The following is an 18,614-nucleotide window of genomic DNA, read 5'->3' on the forward strand; positions in this document are numbered from 1 at the left end:
CATGCGTGCACACACATGGCGAGAAAATACACACAAAAAAATGTATGGGTTTTGCATTGGAACTGCAGGCTATATTAATACACTTTCCAACACACACACACGCAGTGGTGGTAATCTCCCAAGACAATTTCCCACTGGTCCTTCCTATGGAGTGAAGATACGAAGGAATTGAAGTGTTGGCAGGGGGTTTGCTTGAGTGTTAAGTAAGGTGTTGGAGAGATCTAATTGTGATGTCTTCAACCTCACCTTGTTTTTTTTATTATCATTTCTCTCCAGGAAAGTCGTTTACACTTCATTTTGTCATGATGACGATTGAAGGACTTGGACTCAGGGGTGTCAAACTCATTTTTGGCGGGGCCGCATTGGAGGGTCATTGTGACTCTGAAATTGTGGTTAGGGTTTCAAAGTAGGGTTTCATACTAGAACCCCAACACTAGCTTTAAATCCATGTTTGAAACCCCAACTCTAGCTTTAAACCCTATTTTGAAACCCTAACTCTAGTATGAAACCCTAACCCTAGATTTAAAGTCTTAGAGGTTAGGAGGAGGGGGTGCTACAAATAGAGGTCACAACCCACGGTGACATTATAGCACAGATTTATTTGAGATATAAAATGGCGTTTGCTGTTGTATTTCTTGGGCTTGACACTTTGGAATCAACAAAGTGTGAATATACCAAATGGAGGTGGTAATGATAACACCCCCCCCCCCCCCCCCCCCATACACGCACACACACACTTTGGTCAAATGTTAATGATTTACTAATTCCCAGCGTTAATTCTCTTGCCGTTAAAATTCCTCAAGCTTGCAAACGAGGAGTGTGAGAGAGAGCGCTTTAAAAGCGTGTGAATACATGCAGGGGATGAGAGGGAATTAAAAAAGAAAGCACTTTACTTAAAATAATAACCATGTTCATGGTCTGCTTGCTCCCCCCCCCCCCCAACCCCTCCTTACATTTAACTCAGTGGACTGAGAAATGAGAAGAACGCAGGAAGGCAGAGGCGACGTGACGGAAGGTAAAGACGAGGAAAACGACAGTAAACACGTCGGCCACTGCTGATTGTCGTCATATCGTTGAGAGAAAAGGCACAGCCCGTTTATTTTGGCCTTTTTACGCAGCAGGTAGCAACAAATATAGTGTGACCTTATCAAATTAGCGCCACAACGCCTGGCCGCCGACATGCAAATCAAACCTTTAATCAGATCTTTTCCGGCTTAATTAATTAAGTACAGTAATGAATGCAACATCCTGTTGCTATGAAAACATATACCACAAGTGTGTGTGTGTGTGTGTGTGTGTATGACGAGACAGTCCAGGTGGCTAGATAATGAAAACATGTTGCTCATACTTGATTTTACACAGAAATTGAAACGCTAACATCTGGCCCGATGAGGTGTGTTGTTCTCTTTGTCATCCTCATCACTGAAAAGAGACTTTTTTTTTTTTTTTTTTAATCAAAGATCATTAAAAGCTGAATGTCAGGAAATTCATGATGTTGTTGAGCGGGAACATCATGAATGCATGCGCTGATTTTTTTAAAAGTTTTTAAGTCTTTTAAGTTTCGGTGTCCGACTGTCATCAAGCAAGCAATGTTATTTTCTTATCCAGTTCTTTTTTTTTTTTTCTTCGTATCGCTATGGCAACCAGACCTGTGGAAGCCTTTGTTTAAATGGTGTGTGTGTGTTTTTGTAATATTTTCTAATCCTGGACCAATTAATTTAAGCCCCAGACGGAAAGGGGGAACATCTTGTCTCTCTCTCTCTCTCGCTCTTTCTTCCTTACCAGGATCTCCACCTTAAAATAATGTTCTACTTATCCACTCCAAAGCTTGTTAAAAGTTTTTCTTTTGACCTTAAACATTTAAAAGGACAAATCAATGCGAGATGAATCCAATTAGTTAATTTTGTCTCTTTTTTTTTGTTGCGCTTACATTTTCCTGATTTTGCCAGCACATGAATGCATTTTGTAAATAAATTGGCTTTTCAAACTATGCATTAACTTCTTGTTTCGACTTATTCTGCGGCCCAAGGGCAATCGTGCGTGTGTGTGTGTGTGTGTGTGTGTATGTCTTTCTAGCGGCTGCACAGTTGGATGCTGAGACCGTAGCAGGGAGAGGAGCTCAGTGGGAGTACAAGATGATACCTCTGGGGCTGACGCACATGCAAAAAAAAAAAAATACCCCGCCAAAAACAAGCTCTAGATTGGCACGCAAACATGAACTTTTGAACTGCGGGCTTACACACGTCTGCGTGCTCTCTCACACACACGCTCAAGCTCTCTGAGCCTTTTTCTTTTCGCCTCAAGCCTCAAATTTGCTGTTAGTCGCATTTCTTCGGCTATAGGACTTGAACGGAGCACCGAGGCACGTCAACAGTCTCGCCAATGAAGTTGGACCACTTGTTGTGAACCACTCGTTGCTAACATTATATGTAAAAAAAAAAAGCTCACAGTGTAAATCGTACCTTTGCATCCAGCGAAACGTTGTCCACCAAGAGGACAGTTCCCTCTATAGGGACCTGTATGAAAAAAACCCAGAATAAAATTCATCAATATTGATAGAAACTTTTTTTTTCCCACCATTGGATGTCATACAAAAAAATAAAAATAAAACAGTGCCAACACATTTATCTTGGAAAGCCATGCTGAATATTAAAAATAAAGTAAAATTAATATATCATTTATTTTAAGACTGCATTTTACACTCCAATATGCTGACGTGGACTAATTTAAAGAGATGCTACGCCTGTCAATCAAACTGGAGGCAGGTCTAAACATCCGCATACAGTAAATATGGTTAAAGCGTATTTGGGATTCAAAGCGATGTCTACTCTTCACATATGCAGACAACAAAGGAAAAAGACGCACAAACGCACAACCCACGACTCTATTCCCCATATGGAGCGTCTCCTGAGAGAAAACCCTTTGAGGGAGGCGTGCATGCGTGTGTTTTTTTATGATGTCACTCTCGAGTGCGTGTGTGTGTGTGTGAGAGAGAGGCCAGTGCACCAGTCTGGAAATAGGGGGCACATTAATCTTATTTGTCATAACCTGTCCCGCGAGACACTTGGACCCCTCGTCCCTTTTTACCTACTCACGCACACACATACATGGATTGTGGCCCCCTCCTGTGTGCTATCAGTATCTGCAGCGGACAGAGAGAGTGAAGCTAATTACATGTGAGCACTAAGACGGTGGAAGCAAGACAAAGAGCATGCTGCTGAGTGTGCGCGTGTGTGTGTGTGTGCGCCACTATGTGCGCACATATGTGTGTGTGCGTGGCCTGCCTTTGTTTGCAGCCTTGCCGCAACTATCAGACGACACAAATTACACTCCTCCTTCTCATCAGTCCGTGCTAGATGTCCATCTTGTGTGTGTGTGTGAAGGCAAGACAGAGACACACAAGAGTATTGATGTGTTAGGCAAGAGCCATTTCAGATTGCACTTTGTCAGAAGAGTTGTTTAGCAAAAGGCAAAATTACGTTTTGTAATCATTCGGTTTACATCGCATCCGTAAAATTTGTTAATCGCAGATTTTTCACTTTTTTTTTTTCCTGCCTACTAATTACAGTGCATTTTTTTCTCTCTCCAAATAACAACAACTCCTGTGTGTGGCGTACAAGACAGCTTGAGGGTTAATTAGAGAATAGTAAAGAGAACACATGTGGCACTTTAATATCCCCTCTGCACCGCAGCTCATTTCACAGACCACCCGTTCCGTTGTTGCGCTCTTCCCGTGGTGTGTGTTTGTGTACATGTGTGTGTTGGTAGCTATGACCAGGGTCATGGGCGTTCCTGCACCGCCTGTCCCAAAGGCAACACACACACAGCTGGTGCAGGTGTGTGTGCGGCCGGGAGGTCATTTAAATGAGCTGGCGTATGTATTTCAGCCTGTGGCCCTGTCACATCATCGACATCAAAATCGGTGCGGGTCATCCGTCTGTCCGTCCGACCTTTTGCATGCGGCGTCCGCGCAATCGTCTCTTTACGAGCGCTCTAATTTCCCTCATTACAAGCGCAATTTCCTAGCAGGGCGCCTTGCAGCGTTTAAGAGATTTAGGGCCGCAGACGGGGGGTGCGCCTTTGCGAGCGCTGCTTTCGCGGCACGAAGCGGTGACTGGGCAACAAAAGGCCAATCTGTTTGAGCCGTAAATGAGCAGTCAGGTGTGTGCGGGCGACTCCGAGCACTAAATGAACACTCTCTCCATCTCTCATCTATCAAAGACTTGACACCAGGAGCAGCTGTGAGGGCACACACACACGCATATGCACACACTCCACTACTTTAGCAATTTGGGATAATTAGCCTACTATACAATGTCTGCCTGCGGTCCCCAGGGCTCCTGTGTGTGTGTGTGTATGTTGCAGTCAATGTCTGGTAAGGATCAGCTGTGTTAAGCGTCCCGTGACATCTAAACTACTAATTCATTGCTACATTAACGCCATTGATTAACATACGGCTACACACACACACATACAAACACACACACACACATCTGGGGATTCCTCAGGCCTTTCACTGTCACTTTAAACACAAAAGATTTTGCAGCACAAACCCTTGCGTTCATTCCACTGCATAGAAGTGACAAAGTATTTTTGGTTGACTCCTTTTAACTGGATCGTACCATTTTTTTTCTGATAACGTCTAATAACGATAAAGTATTCTAATTCGGGTATCAAGGGGCAAATTAAAGTTGATCTCAAAGCATATTTAATCAACATGGCCAAAATTGCTTGGAGGAAAAAAAAAAAAAGAGATGCACGACACAATCTCCGACAAATGGTCATCAACATTACACGGCCCACCTGCACGCCTTCAGAGCTGATAATAATGCTCCATTGTGAGTTATATACTGGTGCCAAATAAGATGCAAAAAGGACCTAAGTGTGTTTACTGCAGATGATCCTCAGCGTCCCATGGAGCCAAGAGCCAGGTGTTGGCTTGGAGGCGGCCAAATCAAGCCGCCCAAATCAATAACATCTTGATTGGAGCTGATTGCGCTCCTCGTTGCCTACCACGTACGCTAGCTCGCCGCCACCATCATCAACATTCTAAAACACCCCCCTCCGCCTCCCTCTTCCTTCTTGTTGTCTGCTCACAAAGCAACCAATCATGCAAACGGGATGGCGTTCTTGAGGTTTCCAACGCCTTGGAGTCAATAAAGCCTTACATGCCGGCTAATTCAAAGATGTTATGCTATTAGGTTTAGATGTTTGCGTTGAGGTGATGTTGCTCCCCTTAGTCAAAGAAGCAAAAACATCTTAAGCATAGATGGAGACAGGCCAAATAAGACGGAGGCCGTGAATGGAAAAACAAGATTCGGATCAAAGTCAGGAGGTAAAGATGCAAAGGATGGAGGTAAAGATGGGTATGAAATATTTAAATGTAAACCTATTTGAAAGGGGGAGAAGTGATTGACAACATCACTGGGGGCAAGGTTGTGAGGTCCATTTGGATCCTCTGGGAAATTAATCCAAGGACGCGACATGAATCCTGGAAATGATCATGACGCCATGCCGTGCTCACGTTAAATGGCAGTGGAAAAAGTTCAGCTACTAATTTGGTCAGATTTCCGAGTGGCTGCACGGAAGCAAAATGGCTGACTTCCTCTTTTTGCTCTTTTTGCATTTTGTTGTCTTCTCTCATGAGAGACATCCAACGTCCCCATCCTCCAATTTGACCTTGTTGCTAAGGAGGGGGGGCTCGAGGGGCGTTGGTGGTCAGTGGGGTTTTCGCGTGGGCCGAATGAGAGCAATTGGGGGGGGGGGGGGGGACTTGAACACGGTGCAATCTAAGCTTGGTAATGAGCTGTCATGTGCACATTGGGGTGCTCCCACATATCCCCAAAACAGTGGCGGCCATCAAAAAGAACCATTTTGATTCTTTTCCATTTCCATTTTATCCTAATGTGCTGCCTGCTTTGGCCAATAAGCCTTCTGGTCAAAAGGTGACGACCAATCAGATGGAACAGAAGGGTAAAATGGACTCCCTTGACTGTTCATTACGGCGAGTGTGTGTGTGTGTGTCAGCAGGTTAACAGCTTTTCCATTGACACAATCGAGAGAGGACTGAATAGACTTTGGTGATTGATTTGATCTATTTCGGCCATCCCAATCCCGCTGGCCAAACCCTTAGAAGTCATCATTGACCTCTTTCATATAGAATAGTTTTGTTAGTCTTATTGTCCAGTGGTGAAGATACATGACATCGAAAGATGTATTTCAAAATATCTCTCTCGAGAAAGGCAAATGAGTCTTATTGCGCAGCGGTTAACCTCAAGAGCTCATCAGCTGTTTGCTTGACTCGAGTATTCATTGTAGCCCGGATAATAAGCGTTTATTTTTCCGGCCGCGGGTCTATTACTTCTTTATTTAAGGGGCCCTCCCCGCTCTCCTCGCCAAAAGAGGGGAGCATGTGGGGGTTGGGGAGGGCGACCTCAGCGTCTGCAGCTATCAGCAGGGAGCACATCGGTGTCTCTGCGGGTCTGACGGTCGCTGATAAGGGCGGCATGATTAACCCCCCCCCCACACAACCACACACACACAGGCGGGTAGAGTCGGGGGGGACAACAGACGTCTGGTTGGGCACTGATAATCAAGCATCAGCACAGATTTTTTTTTTTGAAACAGCTTGCATCAGCTCCACCACCACTTGTCAATTGTCGAAGTCACGCTCCGACAACGACAGCGTCGTTTACTCAACCGCAGACGGGTGAGGCGTTTTGACAGTGTCAGCGTTGTAGTACAAGTGGAGGGAAAAAGACCGCCATGGGGAAATGGCGAGAAACGTCAAGAAGCAAAGAACAATGTGAAACGAAGCTTTGTGGAGTGACCACATCGGATTCGACTGCAATGCGAATCAAGTTCTTTTTCAAATGTTGGTTAGGTGCTGCTGTTTTGGTTAGCAAAACAACCGCCACTTAAGGATTAAACTTGCAATGTGGTTGTTTGCCCTCTAGAGACAACGCGACAGGCAAGTTTGGCAGGCAAAAAGGTTGGCGTGACTTTTCAAGCCCAAATGACTTTTGATTGGTTTAACCCGTCTCGTCCGCGCGCCTCCCTCAATTAACCGAGCAGATTTAAAGCTGACTTGACCGCGGAGCTTTGGGGACAAATTTGAATGAGGCGGAATAAAAACCTCTTCAAAAGTTCTCATTGCTAAAACCATTAAAGCATGTCTGCACGCTTCCCCCGACTTGCCTGCCTCATTTCGCCGTCTGACTGATCTGCTCGGCCGACGCCACGCCTTTGGAGACCGTCAACTCTCTCAGCCCTTTGCACATTGGCCTATATATATATATATACACATAAATATTTTTAAAAACTATTTCTCTTTGGGGGGGAAAAAAATCCCATGTTGCAACTTTAACATGAAAGCAAAATCTCAGCAAAGGCACTTTTATGCAATCCACATTCATCTTTGTCAGAGAAAGAAAAAAAACAAGATATGATCTCATTGTCCTCCACTTTAGTGGATGCAGCGTAACTCAATGGAATAAATGCAGCACTCTGCAACTCTGGTGACATGCTGGAATCAGCATTACTGCGCTGGGGCGCCCGTGCGCCCGCCCGCCCGCCGCAAACTTTGTCGCCGCGCGTCGGTCGGGATGAGCTGACCAAGATATCCGGGCGCGCAATAATCCGCCCATTATGGAGCATATGAGATTAAGAATCCAATAGAAGCCAAGTGACATTGACAAAGACGGAACATAGAGCCCTCCACTGCGTCACACTGCGGCTGCATGAGTCACTTTGGAAAGCATCTGCGTCCCCTCAAGAACTTCACGTCCTCCCTAACAGCAAACTTCCACCATTCCTTAATATAATAATCATGTTAGAAAAAATTCTGACAATCGGTACTGATTATGTTTTCTCTTCCCTCTTCATTATGTCTCGTCAGGGAGAGCAGATTGGATTTATTTGAAGTTTGATCATTTGAGTTTTCATCTGTTCCAAGTCCTCACCTGACCCTATTTGTCAGACTTTTGCGTGTCTGCTCACTCCATTGCCAGGGTAAAAATATCATCTCAGCTCTTATTGCTGGTGGAAAGTGTTGTAATTAATCCCAAACCTGGCAGAGGAAAGTCAGCCTGAAGCAAAATAGAACAAAGTGCTTGCGGTCCCTGCAGGGTTTCATTAACACGCTGTTGCGCTCTTTCTCGCACACGCACGCACGCACACGCACACACAAAAACAAGCTCCTAACTAACTAACAAGGAGGGCTTATAACAAGCGGGTCGCATCCCGGCCTGTCTGGCTGGCTGCTGTTGGTTTCCATGGTGATAATGAAATGTTATTTATGATTTTTTTTTTTTTACCTCCCATCTTATGAAGCTTCCCACCCCAAAAAAATGATCCCTCTGTGTTTATCCTTTTATCTTGACCTGCATCTGCTTCCCCGGCCTTTTCCCCGTCCATATTTTTCGCTGTCTTATTTTGCCACCTCGACTTCCTTCATTATAGTATCCTAAGAGGATTTGCTGTGTGCGTGTGTGCGCGACTGTGCGTGCGTGTGTGTGTACCCAGACCCAATTAACCCCCAGAATCTCCGTTCCCTCGCTCGCTCGCTCTCCGCCGCACAAAACGAGATAATTTAACAAGACCGGTTTTGTCGGCACGTTCATGAGTTACAAATCACGAGTTACAAATAGAGCCTGAATGGGGAGTGATGGCAATCAATGGAATTATTTTGCTCATTAAATTGATAGCAAAGTGTTAGTCGTTTGAATTTGCTCGCCGTTGGGCCAAATCTAAAAGTAGTTCGTCATTGAAATTAAAATGTATTTGGGCATGGGCTCTTGAGATTATTTTGTGGCTCTACTCATGATAGACGTCCCTACCAAATTTTGTGTTGCTATGTGGTTCTGAAGACGATTTTTGTTACACGTGGCGTCAGAGGCCATCAGGTGCGAGGCAGCTGAGAACACAGACTGGTTAATAAGCTGTCTGGTGTTTGAATGAATGACTCATAAAGCTGTCTATATACACATTGGCCCCACGTTCTCCTCCAAAGGTGATTTGCATCCGCGGGAAGGAATAATAAGCAAGACCTTTTGGGGTTCTTTTTGGCCACCTTTTGTTATTTAAAACACATTTGGGATACTATATTGAAATAAATATAAAAAACACATTTTGTTGTTTTTTTTTTAGAATTTAAGAACAGATTATTGGCATTTCCATTCATTTGAATGGGGAAAGATGATTTGAGATCTTTCCGCGATGGCATGTAAAATCAACATAGGGAATGGTTATAGTATGGGACGGATATAGATCAAATGTCCACTGTTGACATCAATCAGGATGTCGTGGTCATTTTTTTTTTTTTGGGTGATTGGGCGTAGGGGGAAGGGGGGTATCAGGTGCTTTGCTTGGTCTGCTCCTTAATGAGCCACATGTGAGCAGTTAAGGAAGGACCCATCTGATGTGCCCCACTCGCCTCATTACCAAACAATACATATTAATGGCCATCCTCACCCCGCATACATAGCGCATACATATTCATAGAGCACGCATATGGATCCTCGCTACGTTTGCAAATGACTCCTTCTTTCTTCCGCACGTCTTTTTACGTCTCGCTGTGGTTAACTTCTCACTAAGCTTGAAGCAAAGTTTGAAGCGGAATGTTAGGCAGGTTGGGCACGGGCGCACTCGGGGCTAGTTAATCAAATGAAAGTTTATGCTGGTTTTAGAAAAATTATTATTTTCCCAGTTATTTATTAGTTTGCCTCTTTGACTAACACTACCAATTCCATCACTTTGATTTTCCCCTCTCGCAAATTCTCCTCAGACCTAGCAGGGTCTGACATGAAGCTTTTATGGGTACTGCCCATGTATATATTCATGATAAATTCTCTTGCGTGGTCTACTGGCACGAGGCTAACCCCCCATTCATGCCCCTTTATCCAGTCAAGTGTGCACCGGTCGCGTTTTGGGTTTCTATTTCTGCTGGCTTGGTTTGAGGCTAAATGTTGCTAAGTCAGAAAACAAAACAAAAAAATGCACTTTGGGGCAATTTTTAATGGTTGTGACTTTGACGTTTGGAGCGGTCCGGTGGGTCAGTATCTGAAGGTAGTGAGCTGATAGAGCGGGACCTTTCACACGGACTGATTTCTATTTTTAACCATTGCATGAAATTTAAGTGGTTTTCCATCTTAATAGTCTTTTTACACTCGACACTTGGAAATTAAAATGTCTTTTGCCTGGACCGTTAGCATAAAACACCATTACAACTGCCACAATTTGACCCTGAAATGAATGACTCCCATTATTTCCAGTGCTTCCTTACCCCACATTGACCTTGTCTTTGTCCTCTGGAAGCCACCCCAACCTTCTGCTTATTTGATTCCATAGTTTGCTTCCAATGTATAGTCCTTCTCTATTTGAGTGGGTGGGGGTGGGGGGGGTTGTCTTTTGGATGACCCTTTAAAGAGAAAGGAATGAAAAGTCAACAACCTCCTGTCCATTGTTTCCTGAGAGGCTTTTACACACATGTGCGCACACGCACACACATTCACGGCAGTGATTTCAAGTCTATTATTATGCTAATAGACTTCCAGCCTCTTACATGTCCACACGCACGCTCACACGGTAGACAAACAGTGCTGAGCTCAGCAGGAAAACTCACAACAAGACGTGAACCATTTTTAGCATTTCCTGTCTAGTGTGTGTGTGTGTAAATGTGTGTGAGATCGATCCAGCCAGCAGATACCATTCTTTGTATTTCAAGTGGACTGATTTATTTTTCCTGAGAAGCTTACAAAAAAATAAAAACAGATGATGAGGCACTGACGAGGTTTGTTAAAACCAAAAAGATAAAAGTTGGACAAGGACTTCAGCGAGCAGATCTTACATAAAGTGCACGCGTCACTGGATTACATCACACATCGTCATTCCGCCTCTCTGCATCAGCATGAATGAGGGGGTAGGGCTGTGTGTGTGTGTATGTGTGTGTGTGTGTCCTAGCTGCAGGGAAAAGTCACTTTGAGTGTAAACATCCAAAACAATGCATCACTTCTGCGTGTGCCTATTTTACGCAACATTTATTTCACTCCTTTTTTTTTTAAAAAAAAGGGAAAATGCTGCATGTGGAATGTTGGTGAAGGTTTGAATTTAACTTATTGATTTTAAGGTGTGCAAGAGCCTATCTCAGTTTATTTTGAACTGGTCACCAGCCAATCACAGGGCACATACAGACAATAAGCATTGGCATTATCTCGATTCAATATGATTCCCAATTCAATATGATTCCAAATAGCATCGAGAGGGTACGATGCAAGTACGGGTTTGTATTCGATGCACATATGGTGCGGCTCTAATATCCCCTTTGTCCGTCTTGTCATATCCATGTTTATATTTAATTTGTTTAATTTCCAGTGTAGCCCTTTTCCTTTCATCACACGGCATCCACTTTTTTTTTTTTTTTTTTGCAAAGCCCCTTCTTGCTCCCCTTTAACTGCCTTATAAATCAGCGCCGAGCCACCGAGCGCTTTCAAAGTAGCTCATTAAATCCCTCCACGCTGTTCCCACTGGACCTGATGCTCTCTCCCTCTCTCTCTCTCACCCCCCACCCCTATCTCCAGCTCTCTCCTCTATATAAGGGCAACAGCTGGTCCTGTGCACCAGAGAGCCGCTGCAGCTTCACGCACTCTGAGCAGAAGCACAGGCAGATGAAGAGCAGGAGGAGGAGGAGGAGGAAGAACGTGAGGACGGCTGGCTCTTTAGTGCGAAATTGAAGCATTTACATGGGAGCCATCATGCGCTGAAGAGGAGCTAATAGGACGCAAGGACGTTTTGGGATGCCTCTTGGACATTGCTCAACTTCTGCTTTGCACTTTTCAGCGTAACGAGACATCTAATATTATTTTGGACTCTGGAATGTGCCTGACTTGCGCCGCTTTTGTGGTGCTGAAAGGACAGCGACAACAACTGGCTGGCTTAAGGGAGCTGACCAGTTCTGAAGGACCCAACAGGGGAGAGGAATTTAAGTCACAGTAGCAAACCGGGACCTTTTTATTTATTAATTTAGATTTTTTTTTTTAATTTACACTATTGGAATGCCAATACCACTGTGTTTTAGGGGGAATAAACTTTTAAAATAACTTTTCATAGCGTGTAAAGTGGTAGGAGTGCACGTGTGCGCACGCACGTGTGTGAGCGCCATCATGCCTCGCTCTTTCTTGGTAAAGAAAGTCAAGCTGGATGACATTTCAGCTGCTGAGCTGGAGAGCTCCTACTGTCACGGTCGACGCGGGGAGTTGAGCCTACGATTCCATCATCATAAAGGTGAGTCGCGCGCACACACACACAGGCGCACTCATCATTCCAACACTTTTTTTCAATCCCAAGATAGCAGCATTAGTCACGCCTGCCTCAGAAGGGGGTCAAACTCAGGTAATGGCGAGAAAGCCAGCACGCTATCAATTGGGTGATGGAGGTGGAGAGATTGTACAGAGAGGAAATGCACGGAATGCAGTTTACTATCTGATCAACTTCATTGGAGTCCACCTTTGAAGGATGCCTACATCTGACCCAAAAATGTCAACTTCAAATCAAGATGGCAGATTTCTTGTATCTTTTCATGTTTTGTATCTTGAGAATGGATTGTGGCTCTACTAATGATAGACATTCAATTTCATTTACAGTGAACAATCCTTTTTTTGGGGCTTTTAAAATATACATGCAAGTTTGAAATTAGTAATGTAGTACCACATTGAGCCACAACATGCCGGGCAGCACTGAGGTCTACAGGATGAGATGTAATATAACTAACAGCACGATGAAGAGGCAAAAAAGGTCCGCAACTAATTGTTACTGTGTCAAATGACCAGAGAGAATACACACTTGTGATAATATTGTATCCATTGGTGTACAGTATGTGTGTGTGTGTTCATGTTAGCAGTAAGCTAGTGGAACGTTCGTGAAACAAAATGACAAATTTTAAAAAGTGTTTGAGAAAGGTTATGTGTGTTTTGGGGTTTTTAAATGTATTTGAACAATGCAAGAGGTCAAACTAAACATTTCCACCTCTATACAATCCCTCCATATTGCATATGCTCATCAGCTCGCTTTGTAACCTTTCTGCCCCCTAGTGGTCACATGAATAAGTGTCACTGGGGGATGAAAGAAAGAGAAGGCAAACATGGAGGCAGCAGCAGCAGCAACAAGACAAGCCTATTGTGCCCCCCACACTCCCATGTTATAAATATAACACGACTTTGACTCGAGCAAGTGACGCTTGTTGCACGCACACACGCACGCGTGTACACATTCGCACAAAAAACGCGCCCGCACACACTGCTGCTGTGTTTCTGTCAAGTTGGCATATTTTCCAGGCAGCTTACACGCTTGAGTGCACGGAATTTCTCTCTCTCACATATACAGGAAGCACTTTGCGACCTACATGGAGTCCAAAGCACACAAGTGCGCATTAAGTTGCAAGCATCACTCTCAACCACCTGACATTTTTTCATGCTCTCTCATTTTAGTTATTTTTATTCAGCTCTTGAACTTGTCATGATGAAATGTAACAGCCACATCTATCAGGAGTAAAAAAAGAAAAAGGTGGCAAGAAGCCACGTCCAAAAAGATCCTGGATGTCAGCCATTTTGGTTTGAAGAGGACATTTTTTGGGTAATTGGAGCCATTCACAGGCGTCCTCCAAAATAGAAACGGTCCGATTGCTACTGCATTAGCATGGTGATGAAGTCTGATGAGTTATAACGCATCATGAAATATTCAGAAAAAAGCAGCACTAGTGTCATACTATTCCATGAATATAGTGAACACACTCTGGAGCCGAGTCAAGCTTCCCGTTCGCTAAAATGAACACTTGGTCATCTTTGCAAAACTTTACTCATGCTCTATAAAACACACACATGCACACACACACTTGCAGTCAAGGGTGCAATTATCTAATATTCATGACTCCTGACGTTAAGACTCTATTTCGCCCGCCCGTGCCTTCCCTCTCCCAAAACGTCCGGTTCGCGTGTAAACGAGCAACTTGACCTCCACCCTCACGCGCTCTCTTTTTTCAAGCCGGCCATCTCTCGCCCTCCCCCATTGGCTATTACCGACATGGATGCTTTTCTCAGAAGTGACCGGTGAAATGATATTACCAGCACAAGTATCTCGGAGTGGGCTAATTGAAATGGAGCAGCTATTGATCGGCCCGCATCCTGCAGAGCCGGCTCGCTGTCTCACCGAGTGTGTCTACGTGTCACAAAGTAAAAGCGAAAAAATAAGTTCAGCACGTAAGATTTGCAGAAAACAGCGTGTAGCGGGATTATAAAAAAAAAAAAACTCCAGTCAGTGTTTGATTTCCTCCCTGATCACTTCTCGTGTCTCCTCAGGTTACGAGCGGGATTATTTGAGCCCGTCTCCGTACGACGACCCGGTTCGCAGCGACTTGCCCGCCATCTCCAAAGCGCCCTCCTCCCCTCCCCGCCCGTCAATCATCTACAGTCGCATCAATGGCGGCTACGCGGGCGACATCCACGGCGACTCGGACCAGCCGGACAGCCCCCGCTCGGAGGTGTCGTCGGCGGCCAGCGGCTACATCAACGGGGACGCCGGCATCGGCGAGGCCTACTCGGTGGACGCCTTCTTTATCGTGGACGGCCGGTCGAGACGGAAGGCGGCCGCGCCGGCGGCCGGAGACGGCGCGAGCAGGCCCGGAGCCCCGCAGAGGCACTCGTGCGGCGAGTGCGGCAAGACGTACGCCACGTCGTCCAACCTGAGCCGCCACAAGCAGACGCACCGCAGTATGGACAGCAAGATGGCCAAGAAGTGCCCCACGTGCGGCAAGGTGTACGTGTCCATGCCCGCCATGGCCATGCACCTGCTGACGCACGACCTCAAGCATAAGTGCGACGTTTGCGGCAAGGCCTTCAGCCGCCCGTGGCTGCTGCAGGGTCACATGCGCTCGCACACGGGCGAGAAGCCCTTCGGCTGCGCGCACTGCGGCAAGGCCTTCGCCGACCGCTCCAACCTGCGCGCGCACATGCAGACGCACTCGGCGTTCAAGCACTACAAGTGCAAGCGCTGCGACAAGACCTTCGCCCTCAAGAGCTACCTGAACAAGCACTACGAGTCGGCGTGCTTCAAGGGGGCCTTCTCGCCCATCAGCTCGCTCGGTGAGTGACGGACGGCCTCAACGTTTCAAACGGCCATCCGGATGCTTCTAGGCATGGACTCGTCGTCTTCCATCCGCGCTCAGGCCCACTTTTCACTGGCTGCTACGAGGGCTCGGATTGCGCACCGTGGGCTTCGGTCAGGCGGTGGCAAGCAGGACGCTTGGCCTTCGGTGGGGACTCACCTGACCTAATTCACCTCTTCATACCACCGCTACCACTTTACAGGTCGAGAAACCATGCTAATGTAGGCTGATTGAATTGGCATAACAACGCAGAAAGTGAAAAGCGAGTTATCCCACAATAGAAATCTCCAGCAGCCATCTTGAACAATAGAACCAGACAAAACAACAGGGGATAAATGGCCGAGTCAAAAAATAGCCCACGGAGAAGCTGCAAAGACTGACAAACAAAGCATAGCACATCTCGCTCATCAGAACCCATTAGCGTAATAGCACAAGCAAGCACAAGAGCATCGGAAAAGCCAGAGCGTCTACCTTGTCGTATCCGACTACGAGCCAGTGAAGCGGACATAAAACAAAAAACCACCAGGGTATTTTTTTATTTGATTTCATTTATAAAGGAAGGCCAAACTGTGGCCTGGGTCCCAAAATGGGCCCATTTCTATTGGACAATGAGCATCTTTTTGTTTTTTGTCATCGGTTTCCTCACAGTACCTGTCAAGACTACGGCAATAGAGTTAATATTTAGCTTATTACCAGTATCTCTTAGCTGCCAATGTTAGCGGAGACATTCAAAATGTCAAGACGTAACCTTCAAGGGTAATAGTGTAAAAAAAAAAAAAATCTTAAACAAGCCGCCACACAGTATTCCGCCACTATTTATTGACGTTTTTAAATGCTATTTATTTGCACTTTATTTTGCCTTCTGTTTGGAATATGCCAAAGCATTTGACACTTTCTAATTTATTTTGCCTCTTTTATTATTATTTTGTTTGCTACTTCAATGATAAACTGCATGCAAAAAAAAAAAAGCCTAGCAATGAAAAACTATGCCAATTTTATGAATATTTTTTAAAAGCAGTCATGATTTTGTTTTCATATCTGATCAAGCAATAATGCATTTTTTGCATAACTGTTTTTGTTATCGTAGTAAATGATACATGATGAAATATCAGGGAGTTTGCCAACTATGGAGGCTATATGTATCTATATATTTGAATTATGTGGTCACTGGTTTCTCTGTCTCTCATACTGACACACACACACACACTGCTGTGATCCTTTTGAGGCCTTCTCCGCTGAGGCGATTGATCGGGGACACGATATGCATGACAGTTACGGACGGGAGGGCTTTTTCCTTTTTTTGTACATGCTTTTTATGCACTGCCTGCCTTGTATTAGCCTAAAAGTATAACCTAGAAGTAGAGGGTACTACTGTTTGGCCTCTGGTGCTGAAATATGGATTGTCAAATACAAAATAATCAGAGAGAAAACAAAAAAAGAAATCATCAATTAGGCCTGTTTTGAATTGGCAGTCAATGTTTCAGCACAAGAGAACGCCGACTCACTACTTATAGACAACACTACTGTAGTCTACTATAGCCACGAGTTAGTCGATCTATTCTTGTATGAAAAGCACTTCTTGCTCCTCTTACCAATTGTAACTTCTTCAAAGTTCTTTTTTTTTTTTTTTTTTAACGTGAGTAGCACAACAAACGAGTTTAGAGATTCAGGTAGATGACGCTTTGTTTGTAGAAAGAAGAACCGCAGTCTCATTTTCTACTAGAAGCGTTGCCAACGTGACAATAATGAACTTGACGACACGTCCTTTTCTAGATATTCAATATTTTCAAGCCTTGTAAATAAGCACTGAATGGACTGATGGATTATTTCTATAGATCTGTACTGTATAGCGTGATCATGAAGAGGATGATGATGATGATTTTTTTCCCAGAGCTTCTGACTTCTTCCTCTGGAGAGAGGAAGGGAGCTCAAATTTGGGATCTTAAATGTAAAGCACAAACACAACACTGGGCATTTTTTTCCCCCTTCTTTCACTTCCTTATTAAGAATAAAAGCTAGTTTCAACATAAAGCACAGTTTGTGTATTGCTTTTTCATTCAATTAACTCTAATCCAATTGTGGGCCCTATATTATTATTATTATTATTATTATAAAGAATGGAACTTTTTACTTTTGCATCGAATGACTTCATTTTAGCACGCCGATGACATAAAAGTAGATGAGAAAATATACTTTATTTATTTCCCGGAAGCATTTAAATATGTTAATATCCGTTTTCCCACGACACTTGACCTTTCAGCCCGAAGCAGACGATGGCTTTAAATTGTTCATACACGCTCCCTCGTGCGCTCGTCATTTAAATCATTCATATTGCGGCGAGCAAAGTCAAAGCTTTCAAAGTAAGAGCAAAACTTAATAGACAACAAGAGCGGGATGAATCGTTCAAAAATGAAACATCACGTCTCTTAAATCGTGCAGTAGAGTCAAATTGGTTTCTTACTTCTACTGGTAGCCACCATTTGTTGCTTGTTTATGTGCAAGCAGGTAAATGTGCTCTTCACACAAACACACACACACACACACACACACACACACACACACACACACACACACACACACACACACACACACACACACACACACACACAGCATTGATGTGCATTGCACGCACACGCACACAGCACATGGTGCGGGCTCGGCTTTTAAAGGGTTGTTTCACACCTCATCGCATTTCAATTAGCAGGTAACACGCACACACACGGGGCCAACTTGACAGCATGTCTATTGCACGTTCATTTGGATTCTCTGCAAGCGCTTCCTTTTTGTATTCCTCGCTCCTTTTACATCAACGCGAGTGACAGCGCTTTGACCTCCTGCTTTGTCAGGGGACGCGCTTGCAATGCGCTCCCCCTGATGGGGAAGACTTTTCCAGGGAAGGAATGATCCGCCTCACCCCCCCCTCCCTCACTCACCCATCTATCCCCCAGGTTGTTTTTTACATGGAAGAAAATGGGGCGAGCGCCTACTACAAACGACATCGCTGACTATCTTACCGGCAAAGACGACACACGCTCTACATTATTGATTCTACCGTGGCGCAAATTAAATAGAGCAATATGGAAGATTATAGCTCAGAGCTACACAAACACTTGTTGCTAGGCAGAATTTGGAGGGTGCAGGGGAGTCAGGTTTATTATTAAAAAAAGTTATGACTCGCCCGATGTCAACGCCTGATGACTTCCCACCGCCACGCACAAAAAACATTTACTGGTCTTTGCCCCAACCTGTATGCCTTGTATTATTATTATTTTTTTCCCACTGTAATATCGCTTTTGCTCTAATGTGCCTTTTATTGCACCGCTAAGGTACAATGCCCTCAGGCACTGCAGATAAACAACAACAACAGTCTCTTTGGCTTAATAAGAACAAATTACAACATACAATATGTAAGATGCACCCATGCTTAGAAAATATCTGGGGTTGGTCATGTGACCTTGGC

General features: G+C 44.7%; 2 protein-coding genes across 3 annotated transcripts in view; one reads left to right on the forward strand and one right to left on the reverse strand.

The window, feature by feature from the left end:
* zgc:63863 (uncharacterized protein LOC393372 homolog) overlaps positions 1–18,614 on the reverse strand; it is a 35,900-nt gene that overhangs the window by 2,035 nt on the left and 15,251 nt on the right. Inside the window, exons 11-12 of one of the 2 annotated variants that reach the window (XR_007487750.2) lie at positions 10,283–10,417; positions 2,463–2,516 (exon numbers count right to left, since the gene is read on the reverse strand). The gene's annotated coding sequence lies outside the window, so the exon portion shown is untranslated. The remainder of the gene's footprint in view (positions 1–2,462; positions 2,517–10,282; positions 10,418–18,614) is intronic. The other variant, XR_007487751.2, reaches the window with a different exon arrangement.
* On the forward strand, positions 11,566–17,185 carry LOC125986749 (transcriptional repressor scratch 1). The gene is made up of 2 exons (XM_049750611.2): positions 11,566–12,279; positions 14,349–17,185. Exons 1-2 carry the CDS (start codon positions 12,159–12,161, stop codon positions 15,137–15,139), a joined length of 912 nt encoding a protein of 303 aa, XP_049606568.1. The 5' UTR covers positions 11,566–12,158; the 3' UTR covers positions 15,140–17,185.

Source organism: Syngnathus scovelli, chromosome 19 (assembly GCF_024217435.2).
Source record: "Syngnathus scovelli strain Florida chromosome 19, RoL_Ssco_1.2, whole genome shotgun sequence".
NCBI classification, from domain to species: Eukaryota; Metazoa; Chordata; class Actinopteri; order Syngnathiformes; family Syngnathidae; genus Syngnathus; species Syngnathus scovelli.

What these genes read in the sequence shown, in the direction of transcription:
- LOC125986749 (XM_049750611.2), top strand. Translation starts at nt 12,159, where the DNA reads ATGCCTCGCTCTTTCTTGGTAAAGAAAGTCAAGCTGGATGACATTTCA. An exon ending in ACGATTCCATCATCATAAAG is followed by an intron (nt 12,280 to 14,348) that starts GTGAGTCGCGCG and finishes GTGTCTCCTCAG; the next exon opens with GTTACGAGCGGGATTATTTG.